Consider the following 20,766-nt stretch of genomic DNA (forward strand, 5'->3'; position numbering starts at 1 on the left):
CTTCAAAAGCAAACAGGAATAAGTTGGATAAAATGCAGCACATGGGTCTAAGAATCATCCGTGGTGCTATGAAGAGCACTCCAATCAGTGAAATGAAAAAACCCCAGACCTTCAGCATCTGCAGTCCAAGAAGAAAAGATGAAAAAAACCTGTTGTCACACCCCTTACACCAAAAGCTCCAGAAAAAGACAAACAAACAAATAAAAAGGCAGTCTTAACCACTATGTGAAGGATCTGCACAAAATGCATACTGATGACTGATGTGCTCATGCAAAATGCCAGTCAATATGAAGAGCTTTCTCCAAATGTCTGGTCACCAACACACCATCTCCCAGAAATCCAATTGGATGTTCCAGTACTTACAACAAAGGGGGAGCAATCACAATCTCAACAGCTGGCACTCACCCTAGAAATGATAGACAGGCAATATTCAAAGACAACCCGGAACCATGCACTCACAGGTGGCTCAGCGGAGAATGCTATACGAAAAGGTGGAAGTAATCCAGATAGCTCCTCGGCCTCCCTCTACAGAGCATAATTGCAAGCCCTGATGCCGTTGAATTCCAACAGACTACCCCTTTTCAGAAACATTCATAAGCCTTGCAAATTTAGATATCCGTTAACCAGCCCGCCTCATATAAACCGCTCCCTATTAAAGTCTGACAGGGCACTTAAAACGGTTCCGTGCTTGCTTGTTCGGAACGTGTTTACAAACTGTACCCCCGGACGTTACTCTCTATTAAAGTCTAACGGAACCCTTATGTTGGTTCCGCCCTTGCATATTCGGAAAGCGCATCTCACTTTAATTTACCCAGATATCCCAAATTGCACAGACAGAAATGATTACTATTACCTAGTTATAACTACGACATTTTACATGTCTAATACTAATACAGGTAGACTATTTGGAAGCAAGCACAAGCGTAAATTATAACAAGACTATAACAGGGCCGTACCCTCCGGGTGGCGGGGAAGGAGATAGTTGACCCCCTGAGAATCTCACCTTTTTTTTACTGCAAAAAATAGCATACACATCTCAGGGTTTAATTTGAATAGTGTTTCATTTGTTTATGAAAGGTAGTGCCCCCCCCCCCCCCCCCCCCCCCCCCCCCCGGCCAGGATTTTGATCAGGGTACGGCTCTGTAATACCCCCCCAAAAAACCCACTCACTATCAAAAGCCAAACTCGAAATGAGGGCTAATCAGTTACCGATACCCACAAAACACAAGGCCTACACGATTTTATCACAAACCATTTTCATTGCCCAGCAAATCAATATTCTATAATACGATTGGCTGGGTAATTAAAATCCCTTTACGAACCCCGTAGTTTCCCCAAAACACTCGAGTAAGTTTCCACTCAAGTACCAAAACCCCCCAAATAAAAATAATAACCAAGGAAATATAAAAGGACAGATCGGCAAAATATCAGAAATGTTACAATATAATTGTGTGTGTGTGTGTGTGTCTGTCTGTCTGTCTGTCTGTCTGTGTGTGTGTGTGTGTGTGTGTGTGTGTGTGTGTGTGTGTTGTGGTGTGTTGTAGTGTGTGTGTGTATGTGTGTCTGTGTGTGTGTGTGTCTGTGTGTATGTGTGTGTGTCTGTGCGTGCGTATGTATGTTTGTCTCTGTGTGTGTCTGTGTGTGTGTGTATGTCTGGGTGTGTGTGTCTCTCTCTCTCTCTCTGTGTGTGTGTGTGTGTGTGTGTGTGTGTGTGTATTCATGTGCATACAGACGCGTGTACGGTAATATTGGGGGGTGGGGGTGGAGCGGGGGGTGTCTTGACTCTGGCGACCAATGTTTATATAGAGGCTGAATCAGTGTCTCCCGGAAAATATATTAAGAAAAACGAACATTTTCTTGAACAAGGAGTGGTTTCTACCTCAGGACCCCCTGCTAATAGTAACACAGCACGTGGTTAAAGAAATGTTTGGGGTAGTGTATGAAAAATTGGACTCCGAAATGTGTGTCAAGGCATTAAAATATAACAGAAATATACTCAACAACGAAAGTGTATCTAATGTTAAAAGAAATGGCATAACATTCATAAATTAACCTATTATTATGAATTAGTATTCACATCGTAAACGTTTACCACTTACAAACAACATAAACTCATCAACCTTTGCCTTAACACAACAAGAGGACCTGGTTTTCTTTTACGTTTATTCAACCATAGCAAATTTAGACGTTAATAGTTGAATTTCTATTTCACCTTTTAGCAATCTAATTAAAATTAGCTCCACTGGTTAATTACTATTATCTGTGGATCTAACAACACCCCGTTGAAGCTCATGTCCAGTTGACCCTTCATTCGACCAATCAAAACCTTACTTGCAAAAGCATGCTAGTGATTTGAAAAGAATTTGAAAACATTCAGGATTATGCCGAGGGTATACGAAATGATTCGGGTGAATTACGAAGTATGCCGGAAACTAATTTCACCATAAAATTTTATATAAAATTCGTTTCAAGACGAAAAACACTCCTTGGTGGTATAGCAATAAAATATATTTACACTCTTATACAATCCAGAGTTTATTACTGCACATTTCCCCCTGTTTTTTAATGTTGAAATAGACCAACAAGTTCGCCTATTGCATAAATAGTCTCGCCCGATATTTTTAGAATGTGTATGCTCCCGAATAACGCTATAAAAGGTGAAGTGTAATTGGTCGATATTTAAATTGTTATTTATAGATGAAATGTCACCTGGACTTGGGAGTCCACACAATGCTGTTAGATCTACCGGTAGACCAGTAGAGCTAATTTTAATCAGATTGATCTTTTAGGTCTAAAAAAGAAACTACCTTTCGCTTTTAGATTATAAGTTGAATTTTTAAGATGTTAAGCTGTATTTTTATGATCGTTACTTTTATTATATTAATTTAAATTTTCGATCAAGATGCAATATTAAATTTTTAATACACTAATACTCCCCCTTCCCCCCAGTTGAGTTGCGGTCTCTGTTAAGTCGGTGCGGGACGTAGCCCAGTGATAAAGCGCTCGCCTTATGCGCAGTCGGTTTGGGATCGATCCCCGTCGGTGGGCCCATTGTTCTATTTCCAGTGCACCACGACTAGTATACCAAAGACCGTGGTATGTGCTATTCTGTCTGTTGGGTGGTGCATATAAAAGATCCCTAATGTACAACATGTAGCAGGTTTCCTCTCTATCATTACAGCCGTTGATTTAGAGCACTTGATATTTTGCATAAGTACGTTTAGAACCCTGTCTAGCTCGAGTGATCTTTAGCCCTCCTCTCTGTTTACTACAAAGCTGTCTGGTGTATCGGCGCACCTAAGCATTCAAAGATAGTCTTCTTTGTGAACACTGAAATTATAATTGTTTCTCACCAAAAAACACACCGTAGGAACGGTGTACGGCAGGAGTTAATTGCACACAAGGAAATGCTTGATTTTTATCACTAAAGTAAGAATTCCTTTCGTTATCACCGTGACATTTTTGAAAATATCTTAATACATTATTAACTAATCTGTATCAAATTGTAGGCTGTAAAGGTATACAGTTGAGTTGACTTTCACACTGAAAATTGCATGTTTTTCTTTTGCCATGCACTAACAGCATGAATAAAAGGTATTGATTTGTTGTCCACCGTAGCACGTCAGCTCTCTTTCACAACAACCCCCCCCCCCCCCCCCACATAATGTCATTCATAACATCTAACATTGAATGCATAACCTTTTTCGTAGATGATCATTGAATCTTCAAAATATCAAAGCTTTGTGTTTAGTATTAACTGCACGACGAGCACCATGGATACACCCGTGTGCAACGCGCACCAGCCCGTGTTAGCCCGAGTACTCTGACTGTAAGAAAGCTAGACGGACATTTGGACGGTTATTAGCCCTTACAGTCAGAGACCAAGCTATGTAATATTTTCGCAATCGCCGCCCACCAAACGGTAGTCAAAGATTCCCGCTCTAATACCACAACAATCCTATGTTTGACGTCAAATAACTTTGCATCCATCATTTTCGAGTTCTTTGATTTAAAAAAATATCCACATATTAATCACTAATACACACACTACAGAAAGAAACCCAACAGCACCCACATTCTGCTAAGCTTCGGCCAACTTCGATGCCGGTATTCCAAAGCTTGCTGACCTATATCGTGCCAGGGGCTGTCTCGTACGAGGTTACAACACGGGTTGGAATCATATGGCTTCTGCTACAGGTTTTTCATAAGACAAAATAATTTCTATGAAATTACCCGATTCTTCAATCTTTACTGCTGAAATTTGGGCAATCATTAAAGCCCTATCGGGCTTATGTCACGTGACTATATTTTTGGTCAGTGACCAAAAATATAGAGATTTATCTAGTCATCATATGTTGCCAATGTATACAGTGGTTACGGGATTAATGGTATCTAACGGCTACTTGTGTAGTATTCTTTATGTAATAGACAGAACCCGATGATACAGCGCTACAAAATACTGATGACGCCACTGACAGACGTCTAGGGGAGACAACTGCAGTTACAATAAATTACGTTGTGTAGCAGCAACGGCGCGGTTGTCCTGGCCAGCGTTATATAGTCGTCATAGTTGGGTTGTTTATCACAACGGTTTTTGTCGCTGAAAGAAAGCGTTACACTTCTACTGCAGACTAACTACTCACTGTTGCCAAAATGGTAAGTTTAATTTTTTATTATATACCTAGCAATGAAATATATAGATCTACGGAAACCATAAAAGTCATATCCGGTGAAAAGTCATATTTTCACTGTATTTTAGCTACAGTGAAAATATATAAGTCGTATTTACTTTTTTTGTAAAAGCGCATGATTAAATTATCTCCCTTTGTCTCGTTTCTTAGTATTTAAATTTGATGATTACCCATGCATCTGATCGTATTTGAAAAATAAAAAATGTAATTAAAACAACTATACCTATAAAAAAGGGATACGAAGTGCAATTACGATAAAATATCTAAAACGAATTGAATACGAAGCTAAATAATGGTGACACAATGTAATGTCATCGAGTGTAAGTTTTAGAATTTAACGGCGTTCGACTCATTTTGTTTTTGTGGGAGTTTTTGGAGGATCGCTTTGTCAGGTATGTTTGCACCGCAGTATTGTTAAATAAATGTTAATAAAGATAAATTTTATTCAGATTTCTTTTTAAAAGTCTATGGTCAAGTAAATTTTATGAAAAAGTTCCATAGGAAGAAATATATCATGACGTTACGTGTTTTCGATAGGATAAGCGAAAGATATTACCAAAAATTATAAAATAATATCATGAAATGGTCTATTTATTATATACATATTATGTATATAATAAATAGACCATTTCATGGGGGTTTTTTTCCGAATACGATTTTTATGTCAACGTATTTGAAAAAACCCATGAAATAGCCTCTATATATTACATAATATATATTTTTAAATTTGTTTTACTTACTCCAAACTGAAATTATTTACCAAACATCCCACACATTCGTGTTGGATGGGACAGACTGTGGATGATAAACGTCACCTATCTTGAGTTTGCTAAGATCTCCTATTGTCCGAACCAAATTGTTAACAACTACAAAAAATTACTCTCCTACCTTTAATTGCCGTTAGATTTCCTCCAAAGTTTGTCCAGACACAAATCGCAAAAAAACCACTACAAATATACAGATTCCACACAAGAGACTGCAACGATGTCGCCGATATCGTCTTTGCTGAGATTGCATAGGGAAAAATACATGCAGTTTTCTGCCATCCGCCATGTTGCTTGTTTATGGAATACTCTTCAAGAGGGGTGAAAGCCTCCAAAGTATGTGACACAATTAATATGAAATCAATTATCTCTAGTGGTATTATTAAAAATAATAATAATAATAATAATAAATAATATGACGTCATCACGTTTGCTTTTATATCATAACATGTTATGACGTTGTTAGATTAAGTCCTATCCTTTCACCCCTCTTGAAGAATAGTCCATAAAAAGTCAAAATGGCAGCTGGCACAAAATTACATGCTTTTTGCCCTATGCGCTCTCAGCGAAGTCGATATTGGTGACATAGTTATCATCTGGTATGTGGAATCTGTGTCATTGTAATGGGTTTTTTCAAGATTTCTGTCTGGTATTATTAAAAAAAATAAAAATAATAATAATAAATAATATGATGTCATCACGTTTGTTTTTATATCATAGCATGTTATGACGTTGTTAGATTAAGTCCTATCCTTTCACCCCTCTTGAAGAATAGTCCATAAAAAGTCAAAATGGCAGCTGGCACAAAATTACATGCTTTTTGCCCTATGCGCTCTCAGTGAAGTCGATATTGGTGACATAGTTATCATCTGGTATGTGGAATCTGTGTCATTGTAATGGTTTTTTCAAGATTTCTGTCTGGACAAAGTTTGGAGGAAATCTAACGGCAATTAAAGGTAGGAGAGTAATTTTTCGTAGTTGTTAACAATTTGGTTCGGACAATAAGTTATAAATAAATCTATTTTCTGTTAGTATAGAATCATCTTAAGATGCTATTTTATTTTATTTTATTTATTTATTTTAGTATTTCATTTCAATTTATTTTACCTTGATTTAATTTTACTTCATTTTATTTATTATTTTTTTAATGAGGCGGCCTATTTTCTCGTTCCACGACTAGCATATCAAAGGCTGTTGTACCCTGTCTGTGGGATAGTGCATATAAAATATCCCTTGCTGCTAATCGGAAAGAATAGCCCATGAAGTGGCGACAGCGGGTTATTATTATTATTATTATTATTATTATTTTTGTTAGGCCGAAAAAAAAAAATTACTTGTTTCCTATTACATGCTGGAAAAATATAGGGTAGGTAGGTAGGAAAAACATTTTATTTTGGAAAATAATTTTATTTATGGATATTAAATAAAGGTGTTGACTACCGGTATCCAAAATAACCTCTGCATGTATAGAAATGCATTATGCAAACCAACAATACCATTCATCACAGTGTTTTCCCTAGAAATGAAATGGTAAAGTGACGTTTTGGGGGCATATTTTATGTGCAGTTTTAAATATAAAGGCTTTTTTTTCCTATTATACAATTTTCAAAAGGACAAAAACCTTATGGCCATTTTATTTTCTATAGCTATTTCATAACTTAATTAAAAAAAGGAAATATGTAGTACTATCCACATAGGTGTGTTTAAAGGCTTCTTTTTACAGGTATGCGGTCAAAACGGCCCCATGATGAAACGGCCCTGAACATGTAAGTCAAAACGGCCAAAGAAAAAAGTCAAAACGGCCAAAGAAAAAAGTTAAAAGGGCCAAAGAAAATGGTCAAAACGGCCAAAGAAAAAAGTCAAAACGGCCAAAAGAAATGGTCAAAACGGCCAATAGGTACTATCACGTTAAATTAATTCCCATTAGTAATAATTAGTCATCAATATAGCCTATATCACAGGCAGTTCAAAAATATGTATAAAAACAACCAAAACAACGGAATCACTGGTAACAATTTATTAGCCTACACAACGCAATTTACTATTGTAATTAAGACCACCAATTAACATTTTATTTAACAACACTGATAGACCGACCCGGCCGTGTCCCCCGGACGAGTTCCATGTGGCGCTACTCGTCGGGGTGTCGTGCGTGCCCGCCCTGTAATTCATTATTTTAATAATTCAATCACAGAAAGGGAGGGGGGGGGGGGGGGGGGGGGGTAGTGGACCATCTAGGCTTTCCGGGTGAGTGCGTATCGTCTGAACGAGTTCCTAGTGGCGCTGCTCACCCGGGTGCCACAACGGGCCTGTCCCCCAATTTACTAATATAATTAAGACCACCAATTGACCTTGTATTTGAAAAGACCGATAGACCGATCTTTGATACCGTCGGCAGGTAACAGCAATTAGCCTTTTAACTTCTACAGTGAGTGTATCGAGTTTGTATAAAATCTGCTTTACAAACATTTCATGATGCCATTCGTGTTTTTATTAGGTAATCAGTTAGGTATTCGGAGTGTTTTAAGGCTCGGGCGGTTTTGTTAATTGTCAAATCAATAGGAGTAACTTTTCCTCTGCCCAGGGTAAAAAAAAAAAAAAAATCGCTGTAAGTTAATCTTGAAAGAGGGCTCTTCCTTAAATATCAATAAAATACTGGTTTAATGCAACCATAGTTTGTAATAAATAGTTTTCATCGTAAATGTATTTGTTAGCGTTCCCCCTCACATTTTGGGGTTTGGGATTTTTTATTTTGAGGGCAACATGGTGCTAACCTATTTGTGGGAGAGTACATACAAAAGACCCCTTGCTGTTTAATAATAGGCAGAAGGTTTACTCTCATACTAACACTTAACTTCTGTACTGGTCCGGACAGACTTGGTTGAACCTTAATTGGATAGAAAGCAGTAAATAAGTTATAAAAAATGTTTTTAATGAAAACTGAAAAGAAGGGTTCTATATTTATAATAACAATAACATTTTTTAAAAATGTGTATGAATATTATCTTTCCTAGTGTATCTAAGAAATGGTAGACTTTCAATTTTATAATTTGCAATGTTAGTTTTATTCTGTATGCATCCAGTATTAAAGTACACACTTGGTTTGAAGCAATCAATTGGTCCAATGAATAGAAATGCAGTACAAATGCTCAGGATGCTCAAACGAATGTTGAAAAGTAAAGTTTGTTTTATTTAACGACGCCACTAGAGCACATTGATTTCTGTCTTTAATATCATCGGCTATTGGACGTCAAACACATGGTCATTCTGACATTGTTTTTAGCGGAAACCCGCGAAGTTCCCAGTGACCACTTACAAAAAAAGTTACCACTAACAAAAAATAACGAAACGCATCGAGATCTTACTGACATATTTAATCATTTGATTTGGCAGTAAAATCCATCAGTATCGGTAAACATTCCCTCCCCTAGTTTATCAGAAGGTCACTAAATTTCTACACGGCCAGTTTGTCGCTGGAGTAAATCATTAAATATAGTTATTATTATTACTATTATTATTATTATTATTATTATTATTATTAATCGGAACACCTCGCTACGCTAGATGTAGAGTAAATCGGTAAAAGATCGCATGTATTCGTGAAAACAATTTTCCCGACTCTTCGCCCGATATCTCACGAAAGTTACCGAACTTCAATTTGAAGGGAAGTAACTCCATCAATCAATTGTCAGAAGAAAACATTTCGTGGCTAACGTGTCGACTTCCAAGCTAACTTGCGATGAGGACAGACGTCTCGCCATGTACTCTCGAGTTACCCCCCCCCCCCCCCCCACACACACACACACACACACCTTGGGGGACTCTTACTGAGTTACGGGAAGCTAATTGAATATCGCGTCACTTACACCGGGTCACGTGCTTCCGTGACTTTGGTGTACGGCGACGCGATCGTACAGAAGAGGAGGTAATGGAGGAAGAGGAAAAGCGCGCCAGGAACGGCACGGGGGGGGGGGGGGGGACCAAACCTGGCGGCTCAACCGCCAGCGGCGGTCCCTTCTGCGACGCCGAGGAAATCTGCTACACCGGAACCGTCGACCACCGAGAGGGACAGACTCAACACCGCGGTGTGTGAGACGCCCCGTAAAGGCCCTCCATCGCCGACCACTACGTGGCCCAGACAGAACTGGCCGGTATCCCCGGTACTGCCAGTCGTCAAGCCACCGGCCCGATCAGCCGCCGTTGGAAAGAGGAAAGGCCGTCGCTCAGCCGAGCGACCAACCTGACAAGGCCCGGCCTCCACCTTCACAACCACCGTCCCCCTCCGACTCGGAAGCCGTTTGGAAAGTTCAGATCGGGAAAATCAGGCCCGGCTTCCTGAAGTTCGTGCAGGGGGACACCTCGGATCCGGCATTACTGATGGGCGGACTAGTGAAACCAGAACTGAAACAACTGCCTGATGGAAGCACTTACGAGCTACACACCATCAAATCTACAGCCGGCAAGACGGGGTTGGTACTAACTCAGCGCCGAGGAGTCTACCGACAAGCGGTCCTGGTTAGAGAGATGGATAGCCACACCATCCACAGGATCGTCAAGGCCCTTTTCGGCAACGACTACCGGAGTGTCATAACCATCCTCGCCGACCAGAGATGGAAGCACTTCCTCCCCGCCTTTGCAGGCTCTCCGCTCATCGGTTCGCCGTAGACCAACCTCCAACGGCCTTAACGAGGCTACTCACGTGGACATATATATCGGACTTTAAACATTTAGACTTTCGTTCAAAATTTTATGTCGAAATTAATTCTCTTTTTTTTTAAATATTATTAAATAGTCCGATCCTCTCTTCTTTCTCTTATTTATTTTTGGACTGTCCTTCTAAAATGCTCCAAATTATATAAATATTCGGCCGAGCAGTCAATTTTTTATATTTTTTGGCTTGTAATTTTTTTTATTTTATTCTATTAACTTTTTACTAATTGCTATTTTCAAAATTCTGCCCATTTTCAACACTACGACCCCCCCCCCCCCCCCCCACCCCCCACCCCCACCCCACATCCCGAGTCCGGCCACCGATCTTATCGGAGGTCAGACTCGGGATGGGCGTGTTCGAAACCCTGGTGGTATATGGGCACGTTAAACTAGTTATCATCATCAGCTAACGTGTCGCCAATAAAACTAAATTTGCGACAGTAAAACCACCGATATACGTCCGCAAATCGGAAAACACAGTAGGGTTATCCCCTAAATGACACCAAATTAGTGCTTGTGATAGTATTGGAATGTTATCGTGGAAATCGGTGTTATATTAAAAAAAAACATTTTTGGATATACAAAAAAAGTTTTAGGGTCGGCAGGTTCAAATTAGGGTCGGTCGGGTAACCGGAAACAAACAATATTTTATGATACGCCTTATTATTATTATTATATTTTTTTGTTATTATTATTTTTTTTACCTTATGCTCGAATATAAAATTTTCCATGTATATAACATTTATTTTATGTTGTAGGCCTATTTCACATTTAAAATTCCGGATGAAAGATAACGAGGGCGGGAATAGGGGGAGGGGGGGGGGGGCGTGGAAGGAAGGCAGGAGTCTTAAAATCCAATAATGTGGCCATTTCCCTCTAGTTGAAGAATATATCATCTTTTTTTTTTTTTACTGTCCTCCACCCCCCCCCCCCCCTAATTATTTAAGCTATGCCTGGAATATGGATTTTCTTAGTATTATATACAGACGATAATTGAATTGGTTGAAACATAATTTCTTGCATTTAGAAAGAAATGGACTGAGCACAAGCTTTCCACTTAGTAGACCCTCTCCATAATACAAAGAATATCCAGTCTGGATGCTTTTCTTTCACTTATGGGCCATTCCAGGGTAACATTTTGAGTTAGGACGTGACATTTTCATGTTTTCGTCTCATTTCTAAAAGCATCTATTGTCCAGAAAGAAACGCATAGGCGAAATATTCATGGAATTGTCTCTTATCTACCATATATTAAAATAGACAGACAGACAGACAGACATACCATATAAATTCGCTTGCTCAGGTGAGCTAAAATTACTCTACTTGCACTTGTCTCAGGGACCGGCCTTCGTGGCGCACGGACCGGCCTCGGTGGCGTCGTGGTTAGGCCATCGGTCTACAGGCTGGTAGGTACTGGGTTCGGATCCCAGTGGAGGCATGGGATTTTTAATCCAGATACCGACTCCAAATCCTGAGTGAGTGCTCCGCAAGGCTCAGTGGGTAGGTGTAAACCACTTGCACCGACCAGTGCTCCATAACTGGTTCAACAAAGGCCATGGTTTGTGCTATCCTGCCTGTGGGAAACGTAAATAAAAGATCCCTTGCTGCTAATCGGAAAGACTAGCCCATGTAGTGGCGACAGCGGGTTTTCTCTCAAAATCTGTGTGGTCCTTAACAATATGTCTGACGCCATATAACCGTAAATAAAATGTGTTGAGTGCGTCGTTAAATAAAACATTTCTTTCTTTCCTTTCTAAAAAATTTATACTCTGTCAAAAAGAAAACGCATAGGCGAAATATTCATGGAATTATCTCTTTAATACAAAGTGGTATAATTTCGTTATTTATGATCGTATCACAGTCAAATCTGACATGAGTATGTGACAGTGTTATTGCTATGGACTGACGTCAGTGGAGGCGTTTTCGTCATCAAACAGCGTCGCAAGAGGGCGCTGAAATCAGTACCTTGTGTAATTGCAATCACTGCGCAACATCTCTTTGGCATAGACTGAATGAGTCTGAATTCGGTCCACGTGGAATCTTAGCTCATTCTTCCTGCAGTGCATGTGACAGTTGCAGAAGCGTCTGAGGCTCCGGGTCACGCTGGCGTACACGTCTGTCCAGTTCGTCCCATAGATGTTCAATGGGGTTGAGATCTGGCGATCTTGATGGCCATGGAAGCACATTAATGTTCTCATTCTGTAGGAAATCCATTGTTACACGTGCCGTATGTGGCCTGGCATTGTCCTGCTGAAAGAGTTCTCTCTGTCGATCCAAAATGGGAAGCATGTAATGGCGAAGAATTTCATCCCGGTAGGGTACAGCTGTCAGGTTGCCTTGTACGAACACAAGTTTACTTCTACCGGTGTATGAGATGGCTCCCCACATCATGACACTCCCTCCACCGAATCTGTCAACTTGGGCGACGTAGTTGTTGGCAAAACGTTCATTGCGGCGTCTGTAAACACGTTGTTGTCCATCACGAGGCTGTAGAAGAAAAACGTAAATGTTGATGTTGACGTCGCAGGACGGGGCCAACATACGGTCTCCTAGCCCGTAAACCAGCTTATCGAAGTCGGTTCCGAATGGTTTGTGCAGACACCCTTCTCAAACCAGGTATGCGTCCGGCAGTGTTCGTTGCTGTGGCAGTTCGGTGACGCTAGTGCAGAACCCGGATGTAGCGATCTTGTGCTGCAGTTGTTATGCGAGGTCTTCCACTTCTGGGCCGGTCTTCAGCTGACTGAAGCTGCTGGTGCCTGTCCCAGAGACGTGAAATGGTGCTCTGATGGACGTTCATGTGGCGTGCGTGCGACTGCTGACTGGGATTTACCTAACTGGAGGAGGCCTATTGCAGTGTTTCGATTCGGCAGGCATCTTGTAACTCGTCTACGTCGAAATGGAAATGAGGCATCATTGCGAGCATTGCAGCTTTAAATACCCATCACTACCCCAATCTTTTCCCCGAGTTTCACGTGCATTCGCCAAAATCTTACCATTTCACGCCGATTTCCTGCAATTGTCGCACAACGTGTCACAACGTGTCACAACGTGCGTTAAATTTGTTTTAGGGTGCATTTGGGCATGCTGTCCCATTCCAGGAACATTAACAAACATGGTCATTCAGCAACATTGAAAAAAACACACGATATTTTGTAAATTCAAACACTTTTCTTCTTTCCCTATCACTAATGCGTTTCTTTTTTGACAGAGTATATTTTCACTGCAAGGGGCGGGAGGTAGCCCAGTGGTAAAACGCTCGATTGATGCGCGGTCGGTTTGGGATCGATCCCCGTCAGTGGGCCCATTGGGCTACTTCTCACTCCAGCCAGTGCACCACGAATGGTACATCAACGGCCGTGGTATGTGCTATCCTGTATGGGATGGTGCATATAAAAAATCCCTTGCTGCTAATCGAAAAGAGTAGCCTATGAAGTGGTGACAGCGGGTTTCCTCCCTCAATATCTGTGGTCCTTAACCATATGTCCGACGCCATATAACCGTTTCTTCCTTCGGATTTTCACTGCAAGTGATGTTTTATCTTTTCTAAACACAATACTCATAGTAAATTTTAAATATTTTATTTTAAATAACCAGGCATGGTGGAAGCATGTAGAAATTGAGGGGTGGTGGGGGTGGGGGATGGGGGCTGACTGAGAAATATATAGATAATAATACATGAGTGTTCGTTAGATACCATTTACCTCAAACGAGTTATTTTAAAATGTATCTAACGAGGGAAAGCGAGTTTGATACGTTTTTAAACAACGAATTGTGAAATAAATGGTATCTAACGAACACGAATGTATTATTCTATTTCTTACATATCCTCAAAAACCAGGTTTTAAGCAAATTTTAACATCTTTTTAGACTAAACGTTATTTACAGCCGTTGCACTTGTAGCTGACTTAGCGTCACAGACCCATGAATGTCAGGTTAACTATACATCACAGTCTAATCGATTTCCATCGTGTAGTTTTTCATTGGATGCATGACACTGTTGACGTTATCATCAGCTAGGTGCAGCCAGTCGTATGTCTTGAAATTGTGAACACACGTACATGTGTTAATAAATGTGTGTAACCAAAAATAACGAATGGTGTTGTTACCAACGGGTGTTGAAGAAACACTTCTATGGTAATACTCTCTCTCTCTCTCTCTCTCTCTCTCTCTCTCTCTCTCTCTCTCTCTCTCTCTCTCTCTCTCTCTCTCTCTCTCTCTCTCTCTCTCTCTCTCTCTCTCTCAGAATTGCCTGCATTATGAGACTATAAAAAAAAAGTAGTGTCGGAAATAGAATAAAAATTATTTTTGTCAATTATTTCTTTCATATTAAACTGACATGTAAATATTTTGTAAATACCTATTTATTGATACTCTACCTAATTTAGCATTTACTTGTCTGGGCTCTCATTGATGTACAAGGTGGTGTTTACTCTTGAAATTAAAATAAAGATGCCAGTAAACAGGACAATTGTGACCTTTATTGGAACAGTCTATAACACATTTTGATGACATAACATTGTGTCAGTTTCATTTACCCGCAAACAAACTTTTAATTTAAAACTGCAAGTTAACTGATTATTTTGAATTGCAGCATACATTATTAATTATACCAGCATATTTAGTGAATATAAATTCAATATAAGTACATTAGAAATTTACACAATCTTGCAACCACTTTAAAAAAGGTTCTATATCACAAGTTATCTGTGAGCATCTGTTTATGATAAAGATTTTCTAATAAAAATGTATTTCTACTAGTAAAATTATTTCCTATAATCATTTACGGGCATACAGTTAAAGGTGTAGTCTTTAAATGTTAAAAGCAAAATTTAATAAAAACATGGTTTGCATTAGCTGTCATTATGCAACTTTGAGATAGCACATTTAATACCGGTATAATATATCACAATCTCAGAATGTTTCTCGACAGTCTTGCTCAGAAGTTACTTATAAATGTCTACAAATATTTTGTTTTGGAGAGGGATAGGGGTAAACCATCAGAAACAGTCCCTCACATATTGCAACAGCAATGAAATTGACACGTTGACAAAAAATGTGTTATAGTCTGTTCCAATAAAGTGCACAAATCACCTGTTTACTGACATCTTTCTTTTAATTTCAAGAGTAATAACCACCTTGTATATCAATGAGAGCAAAAACAAGTAAATGCTAAATTAGGTAGACTATAATTAAATAGATATTTACAAAATATTTACTTGTCTGTTTAATATGTAAGAAATAATCGACAAAAATCATTTTTATTCTATTTCCGACAGTACTTATAGTTTCGACGAGTTCATTGTTTGCCCATATCCGTTCATTGAAAGTCAGTCGGCGCTGTGGTGATGTGTTACCTAATCCGCGCCAACGTGAATTCGTGCAGATAATCGGGGACAAAGGCGACTGTGTGTAAGGTGGAGGGGTGGGGTGGGTGTTGTAGGGGTCATTCATATTAAAACTACATTCCCTGGAATATTTTTATTATTTAAGCATATAGAACAGAAAATCCAATTACGTTTGGTGCATATATGACGCCGCACTCCGCATTGGTTTCACTACGCTGGCTTATCCAGGTCAAAAACAAAGCCATGATTTTGAAAGTGGAACACTTTTGACGGGCTCGTACCGATCTCGGTTTTCATTGGCTTATCACAAGTATAGAATTCCCCAACAAGAGATCACGTGAGATTTTGCAATTTTTTAACAAATTTAACTATCTTGATTGAGGGGTCGTCTCATATCGCCAAAACATATTTATATCCATAGAGGTATGGTACAACGCCTTTCCAGGGGTCGGTGAGTTGGGGATTTGCCTTGAAATTTTGACAGTGGTCAGCTGTTGGCATACGCGTTACATGTAACGCGGTGTTACTAATTACGTAACGATCTAGGGGTAGAGGAAGAGGGTACTGTGTTCGATTTACTTTACATTTTTCAAGACTATATGTTATTTTTATTCATTACTTAGACCTAAAAAGGTGTTTTTTGGAAATGCGCGGTCAGTCTAGGATCGATCCCCATCGGCGGGTATACAAAAAGACTATGGTATGTGATATCTTGTATGTGGGATGGTACATATAAACAATCCCTTGCTAAAAAAAAAAAACGTAGCGGGTTTCCAAGGCGCGTGTGCAGGGATTTCAGCGGGGTTGGGGTTATAGACTGTGTTAAGCGAAGTCTATATGGGGCCATGCTCCCCCAAAACATACATTTCAAAATATTGTAAGCTTGGGCAAGTAAGGTTTTCGACCTCCAATACCCTCCCCCTGCACATGCACTCGATTCCTCTCTAATGATATTATGTCAAAATTACCAAATGTTAGACATCCAACAACAGATGAAAGGAAGGATAGGATATGTTTTATTTAACGACGCACTCAACACATTTTATTTACGGTTATATGGGGTCGGATGATTATTAACTCAATATGCTTTATCTTTGATGTCGTTAAACAACACACCCCCCCCCCCCCACACACACACACACACACACACCCAAACTTTACCCTTTCCAAACGAAATAATATTTATTTGAATTTGTCGATTTTAACACGTAAAATTAAGAAGTGAAAATGTTCATTGTCTACTTTAGTATATTTTATTTTAAAAATATATACATGATTAATGTGTTACTAGTATACAAACTAAACTTTGAAAGTTCTACTAACACTATAAAATATCAATTCTGAAATAGGAAGGTACGACTGTCGATAATACGTTGTCAAGATCAAACCGGTTTAACTACAGCGCAAGATTTCTCTTTTAATTTTTTGAGACGAACACTACAATTTGAAATCGGCAAACGCACGTGTTAAAGGGACACAACCTAGTTTCAACCCATGAAAATGCACACTAAGTTTAGTTAATCTACAAGCCTATAACACATTTGGATAAAGTTACAATTGAGTGAGACATGAGTCTGTGACTTTGAAACGATCAAATACCCTCTAAAAATAGATGAAAACTCGACTCAATAACTGTTACTTCTCAGACGCACGTTCGTTTTAAAAAATATGAGAAATGCATTTTGTGCTATTAAAAAAACCAGGATGTCCAAAAACACTTCGAAGGTACGGAAATGGATAATCTAAACCATAAAATCTAAGTAAAGTAGGAGTTCAGTTATCAAAAGCAGCTCTAATAGTCAAAAATATGTCTTAGTGTTTAAAAACTAGAGTATGTCCCTTTAACTGAAACTGACAACAGGCTGTCGTTTGTGCTTTGCCGAGCCATGGCGGTACAGGCGACGAATCAAGCGTATACGTTTGACGATATCCGTTCATAGCGAACACACACGACTTTTTTAAAAGTGCATTTGAGCTTGTATTTCACATTTGTACATGATGTTATAATATGGTAACCAGATAATGTAACTTTGAATTGCATATATTTTTCAAAAATATGTTTTAGACGAATAATTTAGGATTTAAAAATGAAAACACAAATATATATATATATATATATATATATATATATATATATATATATATATATATATATATATATATATATAACTTGTCGCAAAATTCGTGGGGGGGGGGAGGGGGGGGGCATGGGGACCCCGTAAGATGCGCCACTGTTTACTTTATAACACACTGCGTCAGCCAATCCAACCTTCCTCGTTCATTCTTCGCACGTAATGTCTGAAATTCCCCTCCCGCTTCGGGACTTTGAATTTCATGGAGGAGCGGGACGTAGCAAAGTTGTAAAGCGCTCGCTAGATCCGCGGTCGGTTAGGGATCGATTGGGCTATTTATCGTTCCAGCCAGTGCACCACAACTGATATATCAATGGCCGTAGTATGTGCTATCCTGTATGTGGGATGGTGCATAAAAATATTTGTTCCTACTAACATTTTTAGCGGGTTTCCTCTCTGAGACTATGTTGAATTACCATATGTTTGACATCCAATAGCTGATGATAAATAAATCAATGTGCTCTAGTCGTATCATTAAACAAAACAAATTTAACTTTGTATTTCATTGATGACACTTCTGGGGATTTCAGCTTTCTTGCCAATGCAGTGCTATTTTGAACTAGTCACGCCAAGCGTAGTGAACTAACTCGTCAGATTTATTTTTAATCACCATCATCAACGTCACTGTCGTTGTTCTTATTGTTCTTTTATTATAAACGGAATAAATGTTGTTCTTCAGAGGGAATGCATCAGTATCCACGTGGGACAGGCCGGAGTCCAGATCGGCAATGCATGCTGGGAGTTGTACTGTCTGGAACACGGAATCCAGCCTGATGGACAGATGCCGTCCGACAAGACGATTGGGGGAGGGGACGACTCCTTTAACACCTTCTTTAGCGAGACAGGGGCGGGCAAGCACGTCCCCCGGGCTGTCTTCATCGATCTTGAGCCAACTGTGGTTGGTAAGTATATATGTATGAGAAACACACACAGACACACACACACACTCAGAGAGAGAGAGAGAGAGAGAGAGAGAGAGAGAGAGAGAGAGAGAGAGAGAGAGAGAGAGAGAGAGAGAGAGAGAGAGAGAGAGAGAGAGAGAGAGAGAGAGAGAGAAACAAAGAGACTGAAAGACAGAGTGAAAGCCATGAGAGACTAAGCATACTGAGAGACAGACACAGATGGTAAAAGAGTCAGAGAGATGTTGAAAGTGTCAGGCAAATAGAGAAGTGGGCAAAATGAAAGAAAATATGAAACGATAATACTGAAAAATATGAGGACAGTATTAAAACAAATGTTTGAAAAACCAATTACTCAAGTTATCTTATAATTAAATTCAATGTTTTCTTAGTAATTTGCTCATTGCAAATGAGTCCAGAAACGAGAGTAAATATTAAAACTGAGAAAGTGAGACATGAGATGGGGGTTATGTGATAAGAAGCAAAAGTAAATACTGAAAAATAAAGGAATGAAAACATTTTAAAAAACAATAATTAAAAAACCCCAAGAAAATAAATCAACTAATCTAAATTTTAAGTCTGAATACTTAAAAAATTCACATCTAACAATTTATTTACTTTCTTGAAACACACAAACGAAATCTTAAACAAAGAGCCGAAATTACTAGGCTACTCGCGTTATAACTTTATAAGTAACTTGCTAGATGAAAAATATTAAAACTGCAATTCGTGTTTTTCCAGATGAGGTTCGAACCGGTACCTACCGCCAGTTGTTCCACCCCGAGCAGCTGATCACCGGCAAGGAGGACGCCGCCAACAACTACGCTCGCGGCCACTACACCGTGGGCAAGGAGATCGTCGACCTCGTCCTCGACAGAATCCGTAAGCTGGCCGATCAGTGCACCGGTCTCCAAGGGTTCCTCGTCTTCCACAGTTTTGGTGGAGGAACCGGCTCCGGTTTCACCTCTCTGTTGTTGGAGCGTCTCTCTGTCGACTACGGCAAGAAATCCAAACTGGAGTTCGCGGTCTACCCAGCCCCTCAAATCTCCACCGCCGTTGTCGAACCCTACAACTCCATCCTGACCACCCACACCACCCTGGAACACTCCGACTGCGCCTTCATGGTCGACAACGAGGCCATCTACGACATCTGCCGTCGTAACCTTGACATCGAGCGACCAACCTACACCAACTTGAACAGACTCATTGGCCAGATTGTCAGCTCAATTACTGCGTCCCTCCGATTCGACGGCGCCCTCAACGTCGACTTGACCGAGTTCCAGACCAACTTGGTGCCCTACCCACGTATCCACTTCCCCCTGGTCACCTACGCCCCGGTCATCTCCGCCGAGAAGGCCTACCACGAACAGCTGTCTGTTGCCGAGATCACCAACGCAACCTTCGAGCCTGCCAACCAGATGGTCAAATGCGATCCTCGTCACGGAAAGTACATGGCCTGCTGCATGCTGTACCGTGGTGACGTCGTGCCCAAGGACGTCAACGCCGCCATCGCCACCATCAAGACCAAGAGGACCATCCAGTTCGTCGACTGGTGTCCCACCGGGTTCAAGGTCGGCATCAACTACCAGCCACCCACCGTCGTCCCGGGAGGTGACTTGGCCAAGGTCCAGCGTGCCCTCTGCATGTTGAGCAACACGACCGCCATCGCCGAGGCGTGGGCTCGTCTCGACCACAAGTTCGATCTGATGTACGCCAAGCGCGCCTTCGTCCACTGGTACGTCGGTGAGGGTATGGAGGAGGGAGAGTTCTCGGAGGCTCGCGAGGATCTGGCTGCCTTGGAGAAGGACTACGAAGAAGTTGGCGTAGACTCCGTTGAAGGTGAAGGAGAAGAAGAAGGGGAGGAATATTAACTGACTAATACTCACACTGACGGACTATTGAACAGTTACCCCAATAAAGTTCAAAATCCAACTGTGATTAATACGCAATTGTCAAAAGATCAACTAAATTTAGAAAATGATAGTTAAAAGAAAAAAAAGAGTCAAGTTACTTGATCGTTTTAGTTTGTTATTTTTGTTTATGTGAGGTTGGGGTGGGGTTTTTTTTTTAGGGGAGGGGGTTTGGTGTGGGGAGTGATGAGTGGATTTTTTTTTTTTAATAGTAATAAAATTAATGTAGATATCTTTAAATAAATGGCCACCAAAGGCAAGTTGAGCAAGAAAGGTCAAGTTGATGTACTAAGGAGACTGATGACGTATATCTAG

General features: G+C 40.1%; 1 protein-coding gene across 1 annotated transcript; it reads left to right on the forward strand.

The window, feature by feature from the left end:
- The first annotated feature begins 4,507 nt into the window (after nucleotides 1-4,507).
- Nucleotides 4,508-20,557, forward strand: LOC121386298 (tubulin alpha-1A chain-like). Its single transcript, XM_041517150.1, has 3 exons — nucleotides 4,508-4,656; nucleotides 18,322-18,544; nucleotides 19,283-20,557. The coding sequence occupies exons 1-3, from the start codon at nucleotides 4,654-4,656 to the stop codon at nucleotides 20,410-20,412; spliced, it is 1,356 nt and encodes a 451-aa protein (XP_041373084.1). The 5' UTR covers nucleotides 4,508-4,653; the 3' UTR covers nucleotides 20,413-20,557.
- Nucleotides 20,558-20,766: the final 209 nt, after the last annotated feature.

The sequence above is a fragment of the Gigantopelta aegis genome, chromosome 2 (genome assembly GCF_016097555.1).
Source record: "Gigantopelta aegis isolate Gae_Host chromosome 2, Gae_host_genome, whole genome shotgun sequence".
NCBI classification, from domain to species: domain Eukaryota; kingdom Metazoa; phylum Mollusca; class Gastropoda; order Neomphalida; family Peltospiridae; genus Gigantopelta; species Gigantopelta aegis.